General features: G+C 38.2%; 1 protein-coding gene across 2 annotated transcripts in view; it reads left to right on the top strand.

Moving 5' to 3' along the window:
* LOC121385296 (lymphocyte-specific helicase-like) overlaps positions 1-19,523 on the top strand; it is a 36,394-nt gene extending 16,871 nt beyond the window's left edge. For both annotated transcript variants that reach the window (XM_041515917.1, XM_041515916.1), the window contains exons 12-21: positions 1,231-1,356; positions 2,559-2,661; positions 3,801-3,962; positions 6,310-6,497; positions 9,531-9,750; positions 12,877-12,996; positions 14,027-14,143; positions 15,329-15,488; positions 16,799-16,987; positions 18,905-19,523. In XM_041515917.1, coding sequence (XP_041371851.1) covers positions 1,231-1,356; positions 2,559-2,661; positions 3,801-3,962; positions 6,310-6,497; positions 9,531-9,750; positions 12,877-12,996; positions 14,027-14,143; positions 15,329-15,488; positions 16,799-16,987; positions 18,905-19,008 — 1,489 coding nt within the window. In that variant the 3' untranslated portion in view covers positions 19,009-19,523. The remainder of the gene's footprint in view (positions 1-1,230; positions 1,357-2,558; positions 2,662-3,800; positions 3,963-6,309; positions 6,498-9,530; positions 9,751-12,876; positions 12,997-14,026; positions 14,144-15,328; positions 15,489-16,798; positions 16,988-18,904) is intronic.
* The last annotated feature ends 3,354 nt before the right edge of the window (positions 19,524-22,877 follow it).

Below are 22,877 nucleotides of genomic sequence, written 5' to 3'. Positions count from 1 at the left end.
CTCCTTCTTGGTCTACCAAAGACTGTGGTATGTGCTATCCTGTGTGTGGGATGATACAGGTAAAAGATCCCTTGCTGCTAATTGAAAAGAGTAGCTTATGGACTTGCGATAGCAGATTTTCTCTACTTATCTGTATGATCTTTAAACACATTTCATATAACCAAGCTGTGAATTTTAACATGATTCATTGCTTCTGCGAATCCCCAATTTTCTGTAACAATTGTAAAATTATCGGATTGAATCCCAAAATATCTATATTAAATCATGTTTATGCAGTACTTGGTTTTTGAAAATTATAGGCGAGTGGAAAATCGCACACCTCAATATGCTAAGGCGAGTGAAAAATCATTTTCCAAAATAAATAAAATAGGCAGTGAAGCTCCAAGTGGATTTTGACTGGTACGTCTACAAAATTGTCTGTTAAACCAGTATTTCCTGATTTGTTCAACAAAGAGAAATACCAGTTTAACGACTGCATGGAAGCCACTGCCATGTTTTTAATTTTTATTGTTTTATTAAAAAGACCTTCCTATTAGCTAAATGAGCTATGGAAACTGTTGATTTTTGTAAACAAGGGAAATAAATATACCCATCTTATTTTAAGTGTGCCTTTTGTTGAGTGTAACATGCACTGTTTTTCACACTCGTCATATTGAAATCACGTTTGCTGTTTGAGCGCAATCTTACCCATGCACCTTAAAAAGCAAGGTCTGTTTATGTTTGTGGCAGATAACCAGAGTTAAAAGGTGTTGTGTTTGTCATTGAATCAAATTTCTTTCCAAAATTTATCACAAGGTGGAGGTGGTAGGCACTGTAATTATTATTTTATATAGATCTGATGGGGCTACTGTAGTTTATTTTCTCTATGTTTACTAGGTATAAATAAAAAAAATTGTGGGTAGTGGGTATATAAAAAATATTGTTTTTGATTCTCCACAAATTATATACACTTGTTTTAAATGCTTAACTTCGAGATCTGTGTTTATATTTTTTTAACTTATATTTTTTCACTCTCATTTGCCAAATGGACTGGTAAAAATGTGTTCGTTCGTTCGTCCGTTCGTTTGTTCGTCCGTCCGTCCGTCCGTTCATTGTCATTCATTCATTCATTCATTCATTCATTCATTCATTCATTCATTCATTCATTCATTCATTCATTCATTCATTCATCCATCCATCCATTATATCATTCATCCATTCATCCATTCATCCATCCTTCTATTAATTCAGAGATCTACGAATGTACAAAACCACACACAGACTGCTGTTGACTGGAACACCTCTTCAGAACAACCTGGCAGAGTTATGGTCCTTGCTTAACTTTCTGTTACCAGAAATCTTCGATGATTTGGGAAGGTAAATTAATTTAAAATACCATTGTCATCTTCTGATTTTTACTCAGTTTCTTTTCTTTTGTAACACATTTGTTTAATCTGAAGATGACTTAACAAAGCTGTGTAATAAAGAAGTCGTATCATGACGAAAGAAACATAATGTAGATGACCTGTTCAGCCCTCGACAAATATTTTCACTTAGCGACTAATACATTTCATTATATCTATATAAATATACAAGTAGGCAACCGTTGCAATTGCCCATGACAGTCAGCAATGCCGTGGAGTTTTTGATTCTCCACAGAACTTTTTTGCCTTGAACTATATTCAGGGTTTTTTTCAGTGGCATGTTTTTTTTGCCGTGGACATTTTCTTAATTGCAGGGGTTGAGTAGGCACAATCTGGCTCCTAGATGGAAGAGTTAACTTTGAGGGCTGCTGTTAGAAATAAAGATATGCATGAGATTATAGCATTAGAGCTTGAATTTAAGTCTTTGTTACGGCAATTTTAAATAAGTAAAATTTGTAACGAAGAAAGAAAAAAAAGGTTATATGGCGTCAGACATATGGTTAAGGACCACACAGATATTGAGAGAGGAAACCCGCTGTCGCCACTTCATGGGCTACTCTTTTCGATTAGCAGCAAGGGATCTTTTATATGCACCATCCCACAGACGTGGTAGTACATACAATGGCCTTTGATATACCAGTCGTGGTGCACTGGCTGGAACAAGAAATGGCCCAATGGGCCCACCGACGTGGATCGATCCCAAACCGACCGCGCATTGAGCGAGCGCTTTACCACTGGGCTATGTCTCGCCCCAATTTGTAACAAATAAACATAGCTTAAATGGTAAAATTATCTCGTTAACCGATGGCAATAATTTGTATCCAGTGGCAAAAAATTGCCATCAGTCAAACCGTCAACCTATAGCAAGTTATGTTGCAGCTATGGCAATTGTGTCTGTGCCATCTTTAAGTTTGCGGGCTTTAGTATATTTTGTAGGTACTTTGTTCATCAATTATTTATTAATTTATATTTTTATGACCAAAGTTTGTTTTCTGTTAATACATATCTAGGTATAAAAAATATACTTATTTATCTAAATGTTTGTATAGATTGAGAGTTGAATAAACATTTTATAAGAAAATAACCCCTCCCCCACTCCAAATTAATTTTATCATCTAACACCTTTCCAATTTTTTTTTTTTCTTCTTCTTTCAGTTTTGAGGCATGGTTCGATATAGAACACATCAATGATGATGAAGCTAATGAAAAGTTGATTGCCGAAGAGCAAAAGAACAATATTCTGTCTATGTTGCATCAGGTGGGGTATTATCTATGCACATTATCACAAACATCGCATGCATGCACGCACGCACGCACACACACACATACACACATAAGTAAGCAAACCTCCAAATTCTTGATTGTAATAAACTGATGCCACAAAAAGCTGTTGCCAAATAGATCTGCAGTGGCATTTTTATCATTACAGACTGGCCTCGGTGGCGTCGTGGCAGGCCATCGGTCTACAGGCTGGTAGGTACTGGGTTCGGATTCCAGTCGAGGCATGGGATTTTTAATCCAGATACCGACTCCAAACCCTGAGTGAGTGCTCCGCAAGGCTCAGTGGGTAGGTGTAAACCACTTGCACCGACCAGTGATCCATAACTGGTTCAACAAAGGCTATGGTTTGTGCTATCCTGCCTGTGGGAAGCGCAAATAAAAGATCCCTTGCTGCCAATCGGAAGAGTAGCCCATGTAGTGGCGACAGCGGGTTTCCTCTCCAAATCTGTGTGGTCCTTAACCATATGTCTGACGCCATATAACCGTAAATAAAATGTGTTGAGTGCGTCGTTAAATAAAACACTTCTTTCTTTTTTATCATTACAGGGAACATTTTGTTCTTAAAATCTTTATTAGTGATATTTCTAGATAATACAAAATTTATTAACAATTACTGTGTAATGTTTTAAAAATGTGTAGTAATGTCTGAAACTTGTCTCAGTGAATCTCGACATAGTACCAGGGGTGGGAACTCCTCGGATCAGCTGTTTTCCTCTCCTGGAAAATTGTGTTTCCTCGCATTTTAATCATCCTTTCCTCCAAAATGTGTCAAATGGCACAGATTTTAACCTAGGATTTCAAGAATTTCCGGGACCCCTCTAGATTTCCTCTTGCACAGTTCACCAATTCCCAACCCTGAGTTCTGTGGAATTTTGTTCTTTCCTTCACATTACATTGGCCTCAGAAAATTGTGAGAACTATCATTTCGTTCGCACAGTTGCATGCACAAATCTTAATTTTAAGTAACTTATTTTTTGTTTGCACAGAATTTGGAGCCTAATTTACTTCGATATATAATAAGTTACATAAAAAGAAAATGGGTTACCTGGATTTATTTCTGTGTACCCGATAAATGCGTCACACAGATCTTTAATTCTCAGAGAACTATTTTCACAGATCCTCACCCCGTTCATGTTGCGTCGACTGAAGGCCGATGTAGAGTTGGTTATTCCACCGAAGAAGGAACTGATGGTGCTGGCACCGCTCACTCGCTTACAGAAGGAGTTCTACTCCGCGACCGTCGACAGAACGATATTTCAGAAGATTCGGGAGAAAAATGTAGGAATTGAGTCATACAGGACTTCTAGATTATGGTAGCCCCACTTCCATGGCTAGTGATATTCAGTGTTGGGCTAGTAAATAACTACTATGACTAGCCCAATGACTAGTGGAAAAAAACCCTTGTCAAATGCTGCATTTACATATTTTGTAAATATGAATATCCTGCCTCCCTTTCCGCCCCTAAATTAAGAATTTTACGCTCTGTCTCCCTCTTTAGGTGACATATCTGATTATTACTATTAGTAAAATTGTATTAATTTAAAGTAGGGTCAGTGAATTTTTAATCATGGCTAGTACATTTTTAAAATCACTGATCCCATGGCTAGTGGATTTTTATAAAATTCTACAAGCCCTGAGTCATACATGCAGAGTTCTTTTTAACTCTCCAGGCCTAGTGTTTAAAAACCTTTCAGTCTAGGCTTTTAATGCCATAGAGATTGTTTGCATGTGATGTCATTAGAGATTTAAGACTAGACTCTCAAAGTTTTATAAGCATGTACCCAGGTGCTGCCGCCAACGACATTCTCAAGTTACAAATTAAAATGTGGTAATATGTTAAATGGTACTCCATAACAGGGGCCTAGCTTCCATATACGCAGCTATTACAAATATATTTTTTAACCTTTAGACTACTGGATTAATTTTTAACAAAAACCACGTTGAGTGGGTACAAGTTTATAATTTTTACTCACATATATTCACTTAAATGTTTTATAAATACATGAAATAAAGTTCATATATGAATTGGTAAGTATTAATTTCGTGGGTTTTTTGTAATTTTATTATTTTTAGATCAACTAATGGTGATTAAAATTAGGCAAGAAATCGAAAAACGATCAAATTTATCATATTAGCTGTCACAATCAGCTATCGATCCCTGAAAATGACTGTGAGGTGCTGCCATTGTTGTCAAGCGAAAATACTTGCCAATTTCAAGGTATTTTCAATTGAAAAAAATCAAAACAAAAGCCACCATTTTGAAAAAAAATAATTTTCTTTTATTGTATTTGCTTTTCCGGTGAGTGTCGAGTGTGAGATATCTCGCCTGCAGTACTCAGAAGGTTAAAATTAAAATATATGATGTAAATGCGTGTATGCGTTTTATTCCATAGCCGAAAAAGTCTGCGCATCACTTGAAAATACCAAGCTAGACCCCTGCATAGTCTAAAAGTACGGGAGCAATTAATCACTCGCCTAATTCTTTTTTTCACTGCAAGCTTTATAGTTAATACAATAATGTGATATCACAGGAATGGATCAATTCAGAATATATAACGTTAATTTATTTGTAGTTACAAAAGTTTAATTTGTATATAAGGATTGATCAAAGATGTTAAGCATTGATATTTAATATTTTTATAGCGCTATTTAAAAACGAAATTGCTAGAGTGTAAATAAAGTGACATTATTAGAAAATGGGACAGATGAAGTTAACTGTTCAAATGTCTACGATTAGACTTGTAGTCGGATATTTCTTTCAAGAAATATGAGACATTTGAAAAACGCTTCAGCAGGGATTCTAGAATTCTATAAAAATCCACTAGCCATTGGATCAGTGATTTTAAAAATGTACTACCCATGATTATAAATTCACTGACCTAACTTTAAATAAATACAATTTTACTAAACGTAGTAATCAAATATGTCACCTAAAGAGAGAGATAGAGCTTAAAAATCCTTAGTTTGGGGGTGGCAAGACAGTGCAGGATATTCATATTTACAAAATATATAAATGCAGCATTTGACAAGGTTTTTTTCCACTAACCGTCAGGCTAGTCATAGTAGTTATTTACTAGCCCAACACTGAATATCACTAGCCATGGGAGTGGGGCTACCATAATCTAGAAGCACTGGCTTCAGTTTACAATGGACATAACCACATGGAGGTTTTAGCTTTGCAGTTGTTATCGTCTGATGCCCACAAATGTAATTTTTGACCAAAGGATTGTCTTCTAATTTATATCGTGCTTGAGTAGCAAAACACTTGTTTACTTACCTAGCATGGACAATAATCCGTCTATTTTAAAACATACTTAACACCAGACTTCACTGTTTTAAGGGGAGCCATCACTCGCTCCCTCTCTCTCCCCTGAGACTAGTTAAAGGAGTAATTTTTAGCTCACCTTAGCATGTAAATTTATCTGGTATCAATATGATAATATCTTAAATAGCTCCCCAAAATCTTAAGTTAGGGAGCAATTAATCACTCCCCACTATATTATATTTATGGCGAGGTCTTCCCTTAAACTGCTAAATCTTAACTAGATTGTTTTTAAAGAATCTTTAACTTCTGACTACATAATTAACACTTGTCACAAATATAATTTCAGTATTTTTCTTGTAGGAAGGCAAACCAAAAGTGGAACTGGATGAAAAGGGGAGACCACTGCGCAAGGCAGCTAAAAAGAAGGTGGATTACAAACTGATGATGGAGAAAGAATCGGACCTGACACCGTCGAAAAACAAGAAGAAAGATGAAGAGGAGCTGGACCAGTGGATTAATGACATCATCGACCTGCACAGTTCCAAGAAGTGAGTGCAACACAAATGAATAGCAGGCACTGTTTGTAGTTAAATGTGAATAGCAGGCACTGTTTGTAGTTGAAGGCGAATAACAGGCACTGTTTGTAGTTGAAGGCGAATAGCAGGCACTGTTTGTAGTTATGGCGAATAGCAAGCACTGTTTGTAGTTAAATGTGAATAGCAGGCACTGTTTGTAGTTGAAGGCGAATAGCAGGCACTGTTTGTAGTTGAAGGCGAATAGCAGGCACTGTTTGTAGTTGAAGGCGAATAGCAGGCACTGTTTGTAGTTGAAGGCGAATAGCAGGCACTGTTTGTAGTTATGGCGAATAGCAGGCACTGTTTATAGTTATGGCGAATAGCAGGCACTGTTTATAGTTATGGCGAATAGCAGGCACTGTTTATAGTTATGGCGAATAGCAGGCACTGTTTGTAGTTAAATGTGAATAGCAGGCACTGTTTGTAGTTATGGCGAATAGCAGGCACTGTTTGTAGTTATGGAGAATAGCAGGCACTGTTTGTAGTTATGGAGAATAGCAGGCACTGTTTGTAGTTATGGAGAATAGCAGGCACTGTTTATAGTTATGGCGAATAGCAGGCACTGTTTGTAGTTATGGAGAATAGCAGGCACTGTTTGTAGTTGAAGGCGAATAGCAGGCACTGTTTGTAGTTATGGAGAATAGCAAGCACTGTTTGTAGTTGAAGGCGAATAGCAGGCACTGTTTATAGTTATGGCGAATAGCAGGCACTGTTTATAGTTATGGCGAATAGCAGGCACTGTTTGTAGTTGAAGGCGAATAGCAGGCACTGTTTATAGTTATGGCGAATAGCAGGCACTGTTTATAGTTATGGCGAATAGCAGGCACTGTTTATAGTTATGGCGAATAGCAGGCACTGTTTATAGTTATGGCGAATAGCAGGCACTGTTTATAGTTACTGTTTTGTAGTTGAAGGCGAATAGCAGGCACTGTTTATAGTTATGGCGAATAGCAGGCACTGTTTATAGTTATGGCGAATAGCAGGCACTGTTTGTAGTTGAAGGCGAATAGCAGGCTGTTTGTAGTTCAATGTGAATAGCAGGCACTGTTTGTAGTTATGGCGAATAGCAGGCACTGTTTGTAGTTATGGCGAATAGCAGGCACTGTTTGTAGTTAAATGTGAATAGCAGGCACTGTTTGTAGGTAAATGTGAATAGCAGGCACTGTTTGTAGGTAAATGTGAATAGCAGGCACTGTTTGTAGTTGAAGGCGAATAGAATAGCAGGCACTGTTTGTAGTTGAAGGTGAATGCAGAATAGCAGGCACTGTTTGTAGTTGAAGGCGAATAGCAGGCACTGTTTGTAGTTATGGCGAATAGCAAGCACTGTTTATAGTTGAAGGTGAATAGCAGGCACTGTTTGTAGTTATGGCGAATAGCAGGCACTGTTTATAGTTGAAGGCGAATAGCAGACACTGTTTGTAGTTATGGCGAATAGCAAGCACTGTTTGTAGTTGAAGGCGAATAGCAGGCACTGTTTGTAGTTATGGAGAATAGCAAGCACTGTCTGTAGTTGAAGGCGAATAGCAGGCACTGTTTGTAGTTATGGCGAATAGCAGGCACTGTTTGTAGTTATGGCGAATAGCAGGCACTGTTTGTAGTTATGGCGAATAGCAGGCACTGTTTGTAGTTATGGCGAATAGCAGGCACTGTTTGTAGTTATGGCGAATAGCAGGCACTGTTTGTAGTTATGGCGAATAGCAGGCACTGTTTGTAGTTATGGCGAATAGCAGGCACTGTTTGTAGTTATGGCGAATAGCAGGCACTGTTTGTAGTTATGGAGAATAGCAGGCACTGTTTGTAGTTATGGAGAATAGCAGGCACTGTTTGTAGTTGAAGGTGAATAGCAGGCACTGTTTGTAGTTATGGAGAATAGCAGGCACTGTTTGTAGTTAAGGAGAATAGCAGGCACTGTTTGTAGTTGAAGGCGAATAGCAGGCACTGTTTGTAGTTATGGCGAATAGCAAGCACTGTTTGTAGTTATGGCGAATAGCAGGCACTGTTTGTAGTTAAATGTGAATAGCAGGCACTGTTTGTAGTTATGGCGAATAGCAGGCACTGTTTGTAGTTATGGCGAATAGCAGGCACTGTTTGTAGTTATGGCGAATAGCAGGCACTGTTTGTAGTTATGGCGAATAGCAGGCACTGTTTGTAGTTATGGAGAATAGCAGGCACTGTTTGTAGTTATGGCGAATAGCAGGCACTGTTTGTAGTTATGGAGAATAGCAGGCACTGTTTGTAGTTATGGAGAATAGCAGGCACTGTTTGTAGATATGGCGAATAGCAGGCACTGTTTGTAGTTATGGCGAATAGCAGGCACTGTTTGTAGTTATGGCGAATAGCAGGCACTGTTTGTAGTTATGGCGAATAGCAGGCACTGTTTGTAGTTATGGAGAATAGCAGGCACTGTTTGTAGTTATGGAGAATAGCAGGCACTGTTTGTAGTTATGGAGAATAGCAGGCACTGTTTGTAGTTGAAGGTGAATAGCAGGCACTGTTTGTAGTTATGGAGAATAGCAGGCACTGTTTATAGTTGAAGGCGAATAGCAGGCACTGTTTGTAGTTGAAGGTGAAATGTAGTCTTGGATAGGAAACCTGCTACATTTTTCCATTAATAGCAAGCGATCTTTTATATGCACAATCCCACATACAGGATATTGCATACCACAGCCTTTGATATACCAGTCGTGCGCTGGCTGGAATGAAAAATAGCCCACTGATTGGGATCTATCCAAAAAACGACCAGTCACCATCCCACAAACAGGATAACACATACCATCGCCTTTGATATACCAGTCGTGGTGCACTGACTGGAACGACAAATAGCTCAATGGGCCCACCAACTTAGATCGATCCAAGACCGACCGCGCATCAAGCGAGCGCTGTACCACTGGGCTACATCCCGCCCACCAACTTAGATCGACCCTTGACTGACCGCACATCAGGTGAGCGCCATCGACTATTGGATGTAGAATAATAAAAAAAACCCTTAAAATGTTTTTTTTTCAGATCTGATGGAAAGTCCGTGCCAAAGAAGTCTCAGGTGAACATAAAGATGCAGAACACGATGATGCAGCTGCGCAAGTGCTGTAACCACCCGTACCTGCTGGAACACCCGATAGACGCCGTGACAGGCGACCTCGTACTCGACGAGAGCATCATCCAGTCGTCGGGCAAGTTCCTGCTGCTCGATCGCATGTTGCCCAAGCTGAAGGAACAAGGACACAAGGTTTGTAGCTGTCATCGTATGTTAGGTCTACCCAAACTAAAGGAACAAGGTGGCACAAGGTTTGTAGCTGTCATCGTATGTTAGGTCTACCCAAACTAAAGGTGCAAGGGCACAAGGTTTGTAGCTGTCATCGTATGTTAGATCTGCCCAAACTGAAGGAACAAGGTCACAAGGTTTGTAGCTGTCATCGTCTGTTAGGTCTGCTCAAACTAAAGGAACAAGTTCACAAGGTTTGTAGCTGTCATCGTATGTTAGATCTACTCAAACTGAAGGAACAAGGGCACAAGGTTTGTAGCTGTCATCGTATGTTAGGTCTACTCAAACTAAAGGAACAAGGTCACAAGGTTTGTAGCTGTCATCGTATGTTAGGTCTACCCAAACTGAAGGAACAAGGGCACAAGGTTTGTAGCTGTCATCGTATGTTAGGTCTACTCAAACTAAAGGAACAAGGGCACAAGGTTTGTAGCTGTCATCGTATGTTAGGTCTACCCAAACTGAAGGAACAAGGGCACACGGTTTGTAGCTGTCATCGTATGTTAGGTCTACCCAAACTAAAGGAACAAGGGCACAAGGTTTGTAGCTGTCATCGTATGTTAGGTCTGCCCAAACTGAAGGAACAAGGGCACAAGGTTTGTAGCTGTCATCGTATGTTAGATCTACCCAAACTAAAGGAACAAGGGCACAAGGTTTGTAGCTGTCATCGTATGTTAGGTCTACTCAAAATGAAGGAACAAGGGCACACGGTTTGTAGCTGTCATCGTATGTTAGGTCTACTCAAAATGAAGGAACAAGGGCACACGGTTTGTAGCTGTCATCGTATGTTAGATCTACCCAAACTGAAGGAACAAGGGCACAAGGTTTGTAGCTGTCATCGTATGTTAGATCTACTCAAACTAAAGGAACAAGGGCACACGGTTTGTAGCTGTCATCGTATGTTAGGTCTACCCAAACTGAAGGAACAAGGGCACAAGGTTTGTAGCTGTCATCGTATGTTAGGTCTACTCAAACTAAAGGAACAAGGGCACAAGGTTTGTAGCTGTCATCGTATGTTAGATCTACTCAAACTAAAGGAACAAGGGCACAAGGTTTGTAGCTGTCATCGTATGTTAGGTCTACTCAAAATGAAGGAACAAGGGCACACGGTTTGTAGCTGTCGTCGTATGTTAGATCTACCCAAAACTGAAGGAACAAGGCCATATGGTTTGTAACTGTCGTGGTATGTTAGACCTTTTGAACGAAAGTGTCATTCAGTTGTCTTGGAAATTCCTGCTGCTTGATCGGATGTTATTCAAACAGAAGGAACGAAAGAAAGAAATGTTTTATTTAACGACGCACTCAACACATTTTATTTATGGTTATATGGCGTCAGACATATGGTTAAGGACCACACAGATTTGGAGAGGAAACCCGCTGTCACCACATAGGCTACTCTTTTACGACAGGCAGCAAGAGATCTTTTATTTGCGCTTCCCACAGGCAGGATAGCACAAACCATGGCCTTTGTTGAACCAGTTATGGATCACTGGTCGGTGCAAGTGGTTTACACCTACCCATTGAGCCTTGCGGAGCACTCACTCAGGGTTTGGAGTCGGTATCTGAATTAAAAATCCCATGCCTTGACTGGGATCCGAACCCAGTACCTACCAGCCTGTAGACCGATGGCCTAACCACTACGCCACCGAGGCCTTGTGGTAGTGGCAGGATGTAGCCCAGTGGCAAAGCTCTCGCCTGATGTGTGATTGGGCCCATTGGTGTTATTTTTTGTTTCAGCCAGTACACTACGACTGGTATAACAAAGGCTGTGGTATGTGCTGTCCTGTCGCTATCTGTAGGATTGTGCATATAAAAGATAAATGTGTACTGATGGCGTCGTTGAACCAATCAATCTTTAACTTTTCATTGTGGTATGTTAGATCTTGGGGTGGAATCTAGCTAGGTCGGTAGTGTACTTGCCTCAGGTGCTTTTGATCATAGGATCAAACCCCTGCAGTGGACCTATTCTCTGGGTTTTTTTTTTATTTCCCCACCCATCTCAGCCAGAGCCCCAAGATGTATGTGCTGCCCTGTTTGTCGGAAAGTGCACATGAAAGATCACTGGCTGCTAATGGGAAAATATAGCAGGTTTCCTTTGAGACTATATCGGGGGCAGGATGTAGCCCAGTGGTAAAGCGTTCGCTTGATGAGCGCTCGGTTTGGGATCGATCCCCTGTCGGTGGGCCCATTGGGTTATTTCTCGTTCCAGCCGGTGCACCACGACTGGTGTATCAAAGGCTGTGGTATGTGTTCTCCTATCTTTGGGATGGTGCATATAAAAGATCCTTTGCTACTAACGGAAAAATGTTGCAGGTTTTCCCTCTAAGACTATATGTTAAAATTACCAAATGTTTGTCATCCAGTAGTCAATGATTAATAAATCAATGTGCTCTAGTGGTGTTGTTAAAGAAAACAAACTTTGAGACTGTCATATTACCAAATGTTTAACATACAAAAGCTTATGATTCATTAATCAATGTGCTCTAGTGGTGTCCTTAAACAAAACAATCTCTTTTTTTGTGATTGTTGGGGGTGTATAATCAAATTGCACACTTTGGTTGTTTACAATCGCTGAATTCTGGGGTAACGTTAACCACAGAATCGTATTGAGATTCACATGACCCTATAACCACACATATTTGTAGGAAATTGTGCGGGGTGGGGTCTAGACTCTGGAAATCATGTCATTAGTCTGCAGGGTTCGAAACTCGCCCCAAAATATGGTGGCCCAAAATATAATAATGCATATTGGCAAATTATGGTAAGTGAACCATTAGCAAGATTTTAATGTGGAATATAAATATTAATAGTGACTACTCATGTGTTATAGTTCTAAAGAAGATAATATTATTTGGGTGACTAACTCCATTATTTTTTAAATATTTAAGTCACCCAAACAGAACATTGGTCGCATTTGGCAACAGGCGCAGGCCGTTTTGAGTCCTGAGTCTGAGAACGAGTCGCACTGCCCCTGAAAATATATTTAAAAAAAACAAAATTGCTTGAAACGGGGTTGACACCCCAAACCCCATCACTTCATATGAGGCAGCTAACTAAATGTATTTAAAAATTTTCCTCCCCTCTGTTTTTCAGGTGCTGATCTTCAGTCAGATGACGAAGCTGCTTGACTTGCTAGAAGATATGTGTGTGCTCCGTGATCACAAGTACTGTCGACTCGATGGAAGCTGTTCTGTGGAAACCCGCAGCGAGCAGGTGTGTAGTGAACATCGTAAAGAATAGTTTATGGTGTAGCGGCAGTGGGTTTTTTCTCATCTCTATGGTCCTTAAAGGGACATTCCTGAGTTTGCTGCATTGTAAGATGTTTCGGACTAATAAAATATTTCTGCGATTAAACTTATCTATTAAATATATTTTCTTGTTTAAAATATCAGTGTCTGTATATTCAATTTGTTTCTGGTCGTCTTAATATTTGTAAGAAGCCCAAGCTGGATTTTGTCTTCAAATAATTTCGTATGTACGAAGAAATATATTTTAGGAAATAAAATTAAATTTACGCTAGTACAAATATTAAAACGATCAGAAACACGTTTAATATACAGCCACTAATATGTTATGCAGGAAAATATATTTGATATGTAATTACAATCGTTAAAAAGTTTCTGTTAGTCGATGACATCTTAAAAATTGCAGCATACTCAGGAATGTCCCTTTAACCATATTTCTGGAACCACATAAACACAAATATATATTTTTTTCGTTCCTACCTTCTGTTATGAATACATACTGTGGCAAAAGAAATTTTAGTTTGTCAACAACTGATTTTTCTATATCTGTTTCAGATAAAATTTGATTTTGAATTCAGTTGACATAACCAGAGGAGTCATTAAATGTTTGTTCGTTCATTCATTGGGGTGAGACGTAGCCCAGTGGTAAAGCGCTTGCTCGATGCGCAGTTGGTTTGGGATTGATCCCCGTCAGTGGGCCCATTGGGCTATTTTTCGTTCCAGCCAGTGCACCACGACTGGTATATATCAAAGGCTGTGATATGTGTTATCCTGTCTGTGGGATGGTGCATATAAAAGATCCCTTGCTTCTAATGGAAAAATCTAGTGGGTTTCCTCTCTAAGACTATGTAAAAATTGGGAAATGTTTGACATCCAGTAGCTGATGATTAATAAATCAATGTGCTCTAGTGGTAAACAAAACAAACTTCATTCATTCATTCATTCAACTGACATTTTTATGTGTTGATTTAATATATATTTTTTGACATGTGTTTCAGATGCAGCTATTTAACAACGATCCCGACATATTTCTCTTCCTCGTAAGCACAAGAGCTGGAGGCCTGGGAATAAACCTCACAGCTGCCGACACAGTCATAATCTTCGACAGTGATTGGGTAAAACCATTTTACATATTTTACATGTTAACTAGTGGTATGTCAATGATTTATTATTATTCCCCTCCCCACTGTCCCCTTCTCTTTTTCTGCTTTGAATTCCATCTCATTTCTTCACAATCTGGCAACTCCTATCTTTCAACTTCTTTCGCCGTCCACCTCCACATTCCAGTCCTTGTCTCTCCAACCGCAACAGGTGCCTGTCTCTTGTGGCTATCTGTGCCATTCCCCATCAGCTTTTAGCTGTGGGCTTAGTCTGACCACTTCGGGGAGTGTTCAGTAGTTACTTCTGGCATTGCTAAGAGGCACTTGTATCCACCTACTATGCACCCCTACTACCGGCAGATGTTAGTTAGTGCCATGGGTCAGACCAGCTTTATTAGCGGCAGAGGACGAGGATGCCAGGTGGGTGCAGATGTCAATGATTTGTGATCAGAATTAGGTTCTACCAATGTGATGATCAGTTATAAAACTCCATAATCAATTGTTGTGGAAAATGTTAATTGTAATTGGCCCTCCAGTTTAAATGATGCAGTTTTTATGATGCAGTCGATGTAAGAGTGTGGGTTGGGATTTATTAGTCCCCTACCGGTCAAACCGGAGGGCACTGTAGGTTTTATATCAAACTGTCTGTCCTACATAGTTTTCAAGATGTTTTTTTCCCACAATGCCTTAAAATATTGAGCTGAAATTATGTGTATAGCTTTATCAAGTGCTGCTACAGATCAAGTTTGACTTTCATGGTGATTTGGGGCAGGACGTAGCCCAGTGGTAAAGCGCTCGCTTGATGTGCGGTCAGTTTAGGATCGATCCCCATCGGTGTCCCCATTTGGATATTTCTCGTTCAAGCTAGTGCTCCACAAAGGCCGTGTTACGTACTATCTTGTCTGTGGGATGGTGCATATAAAAGATCCCTTGCTACTAATTGAAAGGAGAGCAACAGCAGGTTTCCTCTCTCAATATCAGTATGGTCCTTAACCTTATGTCTGACGCCAAATAACCGTAAATAAAATGTGTTGAGTGCGTTGTTAAATAAAACATTTACCCATTTTTGACAAGAGTTATGGCCCTTGAACTTAGAGAGATATCACTTGTATTTGTTTCTGGGGTTAATAAACTGACTGGGGGGGGGGGGGGGAAATGGTATTGAGGGTAACGATCATTCCTTTTCTTTTTTCTCTTCAGAATCCTCAAAGTGACCTTCAGGCCCAGGATCGATGTCATCGTATCGGCCAGACGAAGCCAGTCGTTGTTTACAGGTTTGTCACGTCCAACACCATCGACCAGCGCATTGTGGAGCGAGCGGCTTCGAAGAGAAAACTCGAGAAAATGATCATTCACAGAAGTAAGTCTTAACAAGTGGTACAACGCTTGGTGTGAGTATTATAGGTGGTAGAATGAATTCAAAGAGAAAACTCAAGAATATTGTGTATGAAAATGACTAAGTCTGGTAAGTGGTACAACGCTTGGCTCGGGTGTGATAGGCGATATAATCAATTCAAAGAGAAAACTCGAGAATATTGTGTATGAAAATGACAAGTCTAATAAGTGGTACAACGCTTGGCTCGGGTGTGATAGGTGGTACAACGCTTGGCTCGGGTGTGATAGGTGGTACAACGCTTGGCTCGGGTGTGATAGGCGGTACAACGCTTGGCTCGGGTGTGATAGGCGGTACAACGCTTGGCTCGGGTGTGATAGGCGGTACAACGCTTGGCTCGGGTGTGATAGGCGGTACAACGCTTGGCTCGGGTGTGATAAGTGGTACAACGCTTGGCTTGGGTGTGATAGGTAGTAGAATCAATTCTCTGTCGGGCCTGGACATAGCCCAATTGTAATGGACTCGCCTGATGCATGGTTGGTCTGGGATCGATCCCCCTTGTTGGGGGTCAAGACATAGCACAGTGGTAAAGCGCTCGCTTGATGCGCAGTCGGTTTGGGATTGATCGATCCCCAACAGTAGGTCCATAGGGCTATTTCTCGTTCCAGCCAGTACACCACGACTGGTACATCAAAGGCCATAGTATGTGCTATCCTGTCTGTGGGATGGTGCATATAAAAGATCCCTTGCTGCTAATTGAAAAGAGTAGCCTGTGAAGTGGCGACAGCGGGTTTCCTCTCTCATTATCTGTGTGATCCTTAAGCATATGTCTGATGCCATATAACCGTAAATAAAATATTATTGTTAATTATTGTAATTAAAGTGACATACCCTAGTTTTTAAACACTAACACATATTTTTTACTATTTTAACCGTTTTTGATAACTTAAATCATACTTTACTTAGATTTTATTGTTTAGATTATCAATTTCCATACATTCGAAGTGTTTTTGGTCATCCTGGTGTTTTTAATATCACAAAATGCATTTCTCATATTTTTTAAAACGCATGTGCGTCAGAGAGGTAACAGCTTCAGTCTACTTTTTGGAGGGTATTTCACCATTTCAAAGTCACAGACTCGTGTTTCACTCAGTTGTAACTTTATCCAAATGTGTTACAGGTTTGTAGATTAACTAAACGTAGTGTTAATATTCACAGGTTAAAACTAGGGAATGTCCCTTTAAAGTATTGCTCAAAATCTTAAGATTTGTTGTGGGACTTTTTTTTCTTTTTTTTTTCATTTCTCATTTTAGTAAATCATGTTGGTTTTTTTGCAGGTAAATTCAAAAGTGGGATAAAGAATTTCAACACGAGTTTGCAGCCAATCAGTGTGAAGGAACTGAATGACCTGTTGTATTCCAAAGACCACGAGGGTGTGATCGGCAAAGACGACACAGTGATTTCTGACGCAGAACTCAAATCTCTTCTTGACCGTTCAGATCTCGAACAGCTACAGCTATTAAGAGGTAAGTTTATAATAATAAACAAACAATTCTAGTAAGATGACTAAGAATTTTATGGCAACTTTGTTTTAGCTTTTTATTCAAATAAAACAATGATCAACAATTTCTTTATATACAAGTGTTTGTTATATTTCACAGATGGTTCAATTTTAAATATTCATCGTTTTAAACTTTAACTAAATTATTTGGTCTATATTTATAAAAAAAAATAAAAAAAAAAAAACTTGGCAGGCCTCTTACAATTGGGACGGACTCATTTTGCATAACCTATTTTTCTTTTGTACAGTAAATTAAGGACATCATTTACATGGCCATTATGAATAATGCAAACAGGAAGGTGGTTACTGAATTTATTTTCATTTCTTAGGCCTGTACCAATATGAAATAACGTATACTCAGTATTGATCTGGCATTTTTATATAGAGATGAAAGTAATCTAAAATGTTGGGTCCTGTAACTCAAATAACTGGTTTGAATTCCAATGATGCCATTTTTTGCGTATCACTACAGTAATAATAAACTCATATGTGACAATGGAAATCTTTATGTAAAATTACTACTGAAAATTTTTTGACAATTACAAATATATCGGAAGATATTTGTAAATATTTTTAAAATTTCCCATTTGTTAAACATTTATCTAAGTACAATTAAAGTTAATCAGGGCTAACTCTGACACTCGTGCAGGTTGCAAATTTCAACAACAATTGGCAAATTTTATTTTAAAATAACTGGGTTTCTGCAGTCTGCTTAGTAGACAATTTGGCGATCTTTTTTGCGGTCCCAGAGCCAGCCCTAGTTACTGGAGGTATGCAACCTTTAGTATGTTATATTTAGTTAAAATACAATTTACCTTTAAAGGGACATGCCCAAGTTTCAACCCGTGAAAATTAACACTAAGTTTAGTTAATCTACAAACCTGTAACACATTTGGATAAAGTTACAATTGAGTGAAACATGAGTCTGTGACGGTGAAATATCCTCTGAAAATGGACTAAAACTCGACTCCATAACTATTACTTCTCGGACGCATGTGCGTTTTTAAAAATATGAGAAATGCATTTTATGATATTAAAAAACACCAGGATAGCAAAAACACTCCGAATGTACGAAAATTGATCACCTAAACCATAAAATCTAATAAAGTATGATTTCAGTTATCAAAAACGGCTATAATAGTCAAAAATACTACTGCAGGCGAGATATCTCGCCCGACGTCACGTCAGTCGATATACTGTACACTGTATACAGTGCATTCCCCAATTCATATTTCCCGCCTTTTTGCACACGACACTCACCGGAAAGGGAAATATAATTAAAGAAAAAAGATTTTTTTTCAAAATGGTGGTTTTTGTTTTGATTTTTTCAATTGAAAATACCTTGAAATTTTGAGTTCAAAAAGTGGTTTTCGGCAAGTATTTTCGCTTGACAACAATGACGGCACGTCGCGGTAATTTTCAGGGATCGATAGCTGATTGTAACAGCTAATTTGATAATAAATTTGATCGTTTTACCAACAACGAAAATTACCAAATATTGCAATATGAATCGTAGTAGGGGTTTTTAAGAAAATTCTGGTCAAAAAACCACTGTTATCGGGAATAATGGACATAAATACTGGACAGCTGGCCACAAATGCCCGTAAGTAAACGCAACTTTTTAGATTTTTTGCCTAATTTTAATCACCATTAGCCGATCTAAAATAATAAAAATTACAAAAAAAGACACGAAAATAATACTTAACCGATTCATATATGAACTTTATTTCATGTATTTATGAAACATTTAAGTGAATATATGTGAGTAAAAATTATAAACTTGTACCCACTCAACGTGGTTTTTGTTAAAAATTAATCCAGTAGTCTAAAGGTTAAGACATACGCTAATTTTTTTTATCCCTCTCTTGGTTTTTTTTTGCAGAAAAAGATCATAAGCTGAAAAGAAACAAAAAGAAAGCCATTCCCCAGCAAAAAGGAAAGTGTTTCCAAGTCATAGATACCGACGTTAACGAAGATCCCAGCTGATGTGTGTTGAACGAGAGACTGTCTTGTTTGAACTCTGATCAGTAGTGGAAGGCCTAGTTAGAGTGATATGGATGCATGTAGTGATAGTGCTGATATGGACACAAATATAGGACTGGTAATAGTCATATGGGCGCAGCATTTAAGCTGTCGTTAGTCAAATGCGATTTTAACGCTGAATTTGGCAGATGTGTAATTACAAATTCGCTACAAAACGAATTCGAAAACCGTGTGTCGTTTGTATGTGTATAGCAGTTTTAAAAATAATTTGTTACTTCAATTTGGCTGCATATTTTCTTATAAAATTCACAAAATTGCTAGTAATTATTGGCGTCCAGCTTAAACCCTATGGATGGAATATAAAACTGAAAATATGGATGATTTGGTCTGGTTATAACAAGAAAGGAAAGGAAATGGTTTTATTTAACAAGGCACTCAACACATTTTATTCACAGTTATATGGCGCCGGACATATGGTTAAGGACCGCACAGATATTGAGGGAGGAAACCCGCTGTCTCTACTTGTTCAATTAGCAGCAATGGATCTTTTATATGCACCATCCCAAGGACAGGATAGCACATACCACAACCTTTGATGTACCAGTTGTGGTGCACTGGCTGGAGCGAGAAATAGCCCAATGGGCCCACCGACGGGGATTGATCCCAAACTGACCATGCATCAAACGAGCGCTTTACAACTAGGCTATGTCTTGCCCGGTTATAACAAGAATCACAAGGTCTTAAAAAAAGAGTATTATTGAGTGCACTTAATTGTCATTAAAAATATCAATGATATGGTTTAGTTACAGCAAGTTCAAATTCACTTGGTGGGCCCATTCTTTAATTGGGTTTTTTCTAACCCAACCAGTGGTCCACACGTGTGTATTAAAGGCAGTGGTATGTGCTGTCCTGTATGGGAAAGTGCAGAAAAAGATCCCTTGCCGTCAGTGAAAAAATGTAGCTGGTCGTGGTAACTGATCTGAAAAATACTTGTTACAGTTACTGAACATTTGACATCCAATAGCCGATGATTAATAAATCAGTTTGCTCTAGTTGTGTCATTAAAACAAAGTTGTTGTTTTTTTGTTTTTTTAACACCACCACTTGAGCACAATTAATTTACACATTCAATATTTTTTTTTTTAATTTGAATATTTCGACACTGATATTAAAAAAACAAATACAAAAAATTAATAGGTAATTTTAGTTGTTAAGAGGCTCTTTTTAGCCAGAAACATGTTATTAGCAGCAGACTTGGAAGAGTCTCTTTAAAGGTGATACAGGTGCGTTGTACATGAAAGCCGATTACATAGAAACAATGAAATCTAAATGTTTGTCTTGTCACAAATGTCTATTCTTATACTTATTCTCTTTACAAGGCACTTGTATTGTGTGGTATCACCGTAAACAATATAGGGCACAATATCACATGAGAACTGTAGTACTATTCAAACTGACGTAAACTGCCAATTGGTTACATTACATTCTTAAGTTAAAAGTCACAAACTTAAAGAAACCCAGAAATTTCTGCATGTGTTCCCAAAAATGCATATATCCCATTCTGTTCTATTTCTGGACACTTAATACACAGCAACAATGTCAAGCTTAATAAAAGAATGAATATGTATATATATATACATACATTCATACACACACACACACACACACACCTTGAATCCTCTCTTAAACAGGATACTTTTCATGATCCCTTTTTAAATATCTGTGCAGAAGAGAACCTCTCTAAACTGGATACCTCTTAAAACTGGACGTTTTACTTGGTCCTGAGGTTGTCCGGTTTAGAGGAATTTAACTATGTATTAAAAATGAAAAATATTTTACAAATAGTTTTACATACAAACATCATAAGCTCAACATATTGGAACATTGATCTCAAATGACCTATTACTCAAGGTCACTCAAATACTCTTCCTAGTTCTGTACTAAAATCACCAGAGCTAGCTCTGCCATTCACCAGATTCGCCAATTGCGAATTTTAAGAATAATTGGCAAATTTCATTTCAATCTGGCAAACAAAAATTGTGTAACGATTGATATTTAAAAAAAAAAACACTGCAGATTTGCTTTTTTAAAACAATCCAGAGCAACCCCGATTATGTCATTCATACTAATTGATAAAAGAAAACCCCCGAGTGTATTTATTCACCTAGTCAATAACCTAATGCTCACATTATACGACTAAAACATGCGCCAGATTTACGAAAAACGTTTTTTCTAAACACAGGTGTTTAAGCATTGTAAATGTATGGAGTAGTTATGTGTGTAAGACATAAACAGGCTTTGTGAATTCGACCCATGATGTAGTGCACATTTAGACCTCAAATTAGTACGCAACAAAATTAAGACAAATGAAATATTTAAATACAAGTACATTGCTTGTGATGTCATAATTTGGGGGGGAGGAGTGGGGTATTTGTGGTAATAACATTGTAATAGTAATTGGTATAAAATATACCACACAAATTATTGTTTGCCGAATTGTTCAAATTATCACAGCCTAAAAAAAGGGGACTCATTAAAACGTGTCATTTCTCCCATTAGTGTTTTTGTTAATTTATAGTAAACAAATTTGCCAGATTAATTTCTTCTTTTTCTTTTTATTCGCTTGATGACTACATGTCGAGACCAGCAGTGATTATGAACGATACTGTTCTCTGTAGATCTCTTCTTGTGCCATACAGCTTCTTCTGGAGTGTTGTAGTTCTGGTACATCGAAGAATGTTTTGGGGATGAGGTTGTAATACTAGTGTATGTCATTATGTAAATGTTCAAATATTGTAATTTCATTTACTGCAATTAGTATGCCGATCTGCAACTGAATGATTTTTATGTTTTAGTACACAAATAATTTTATTTTAAAAGGACATTTCTCAATCTGATTGAAATTAGCTCTACTGGGTCTACCAGTAGATCTAACAGCATTGCGTGGACTCCCATGTCCAAGTGACATTTCATCTATAGATAACAATTTAAATATTGACCAATTACACTTCACCTTTTATAGTGTTATTCGGGAGCATACAAATTCTAAAAATATCGGGCGAGACTATGCAATAAGCCAACTTGTTGGGTGTATTTCAACATTGAAAAAACGGGGGGAAAGTGTAGTAATAAACTATGAATTGTATACTAGTGTAAACAGTTTTTATGGCTATACCATCACAGGTTTTTTTTCCCCGTCTTGAAACGAATTTTATGTAAAATGTTATATTACAATTATTTTCCGGCATATTTCGTTATTCACCCTCGGCATAATCCCGAATGTTTCAAATCACTGGCATGATTTTGCAAGTAAGGTTTTGATTGGTCGAATGAAAGGTCAACTGGACATGAGCTCCAACGGGCTGCTGTTAGATCCACATGTAATAGTGAAGCTAATTTTAATTAGATTGGATATTTCTGACTTTCATTGCTATTGTAACATGTTTTAACCTTTTTAGTGATTAAATCAATGTGTCAGGTTGACATAGCTTTTCAAATAGTTTCGTAAAAACTGTACCCAATAGCAGATGGGTATTTTTGTTATATCCCTTTATCATTGGTCACATGGCATTGACGGTCTTAAAAAAATTAGTTTTCAGTATGACTTTATATACAATCATCAAACCTTGCATGCAAATAAAAGTTGTTATGCTGCTGTGTCTCATAACTAGGTCACAGCGATCTACTTTTTATCAATTACTGCACACTGATGGAAATCCTTGTCCGGGTCATATCTTCTTATCAGTTCATCAGGGGTGGGAATTCTCCTTGGATCAACGGTTTTCCTATCATGGAACATTGCGTTTCCTCGCATTTTAATCGTCCTTTCCTCCAAAATTGGTCAGAAAACAGAGATTTTAAAATAGGATTTC

Source organism: Gigantopelta aegis, chromosome 11 (genome assembly GCF_016097555.1).
Source record: "Gigantopelta aegis isolate Gae_Host chromosome 11, Gae_host_genome, whole genome shotgun sequence".
Classification (NCBI taxonomy): domain Eukaryota; kingdom Metazoa; phylum Mollusca; class Gastropoda; order Neomphalida; family Peltospiridae; genus Gigantopelta; species Gigantopelta aegis.
Note: the sequence above shows the minus strand (reverse complement) of the source record. Positions and strands in the feature narration are given on the sequence as shown.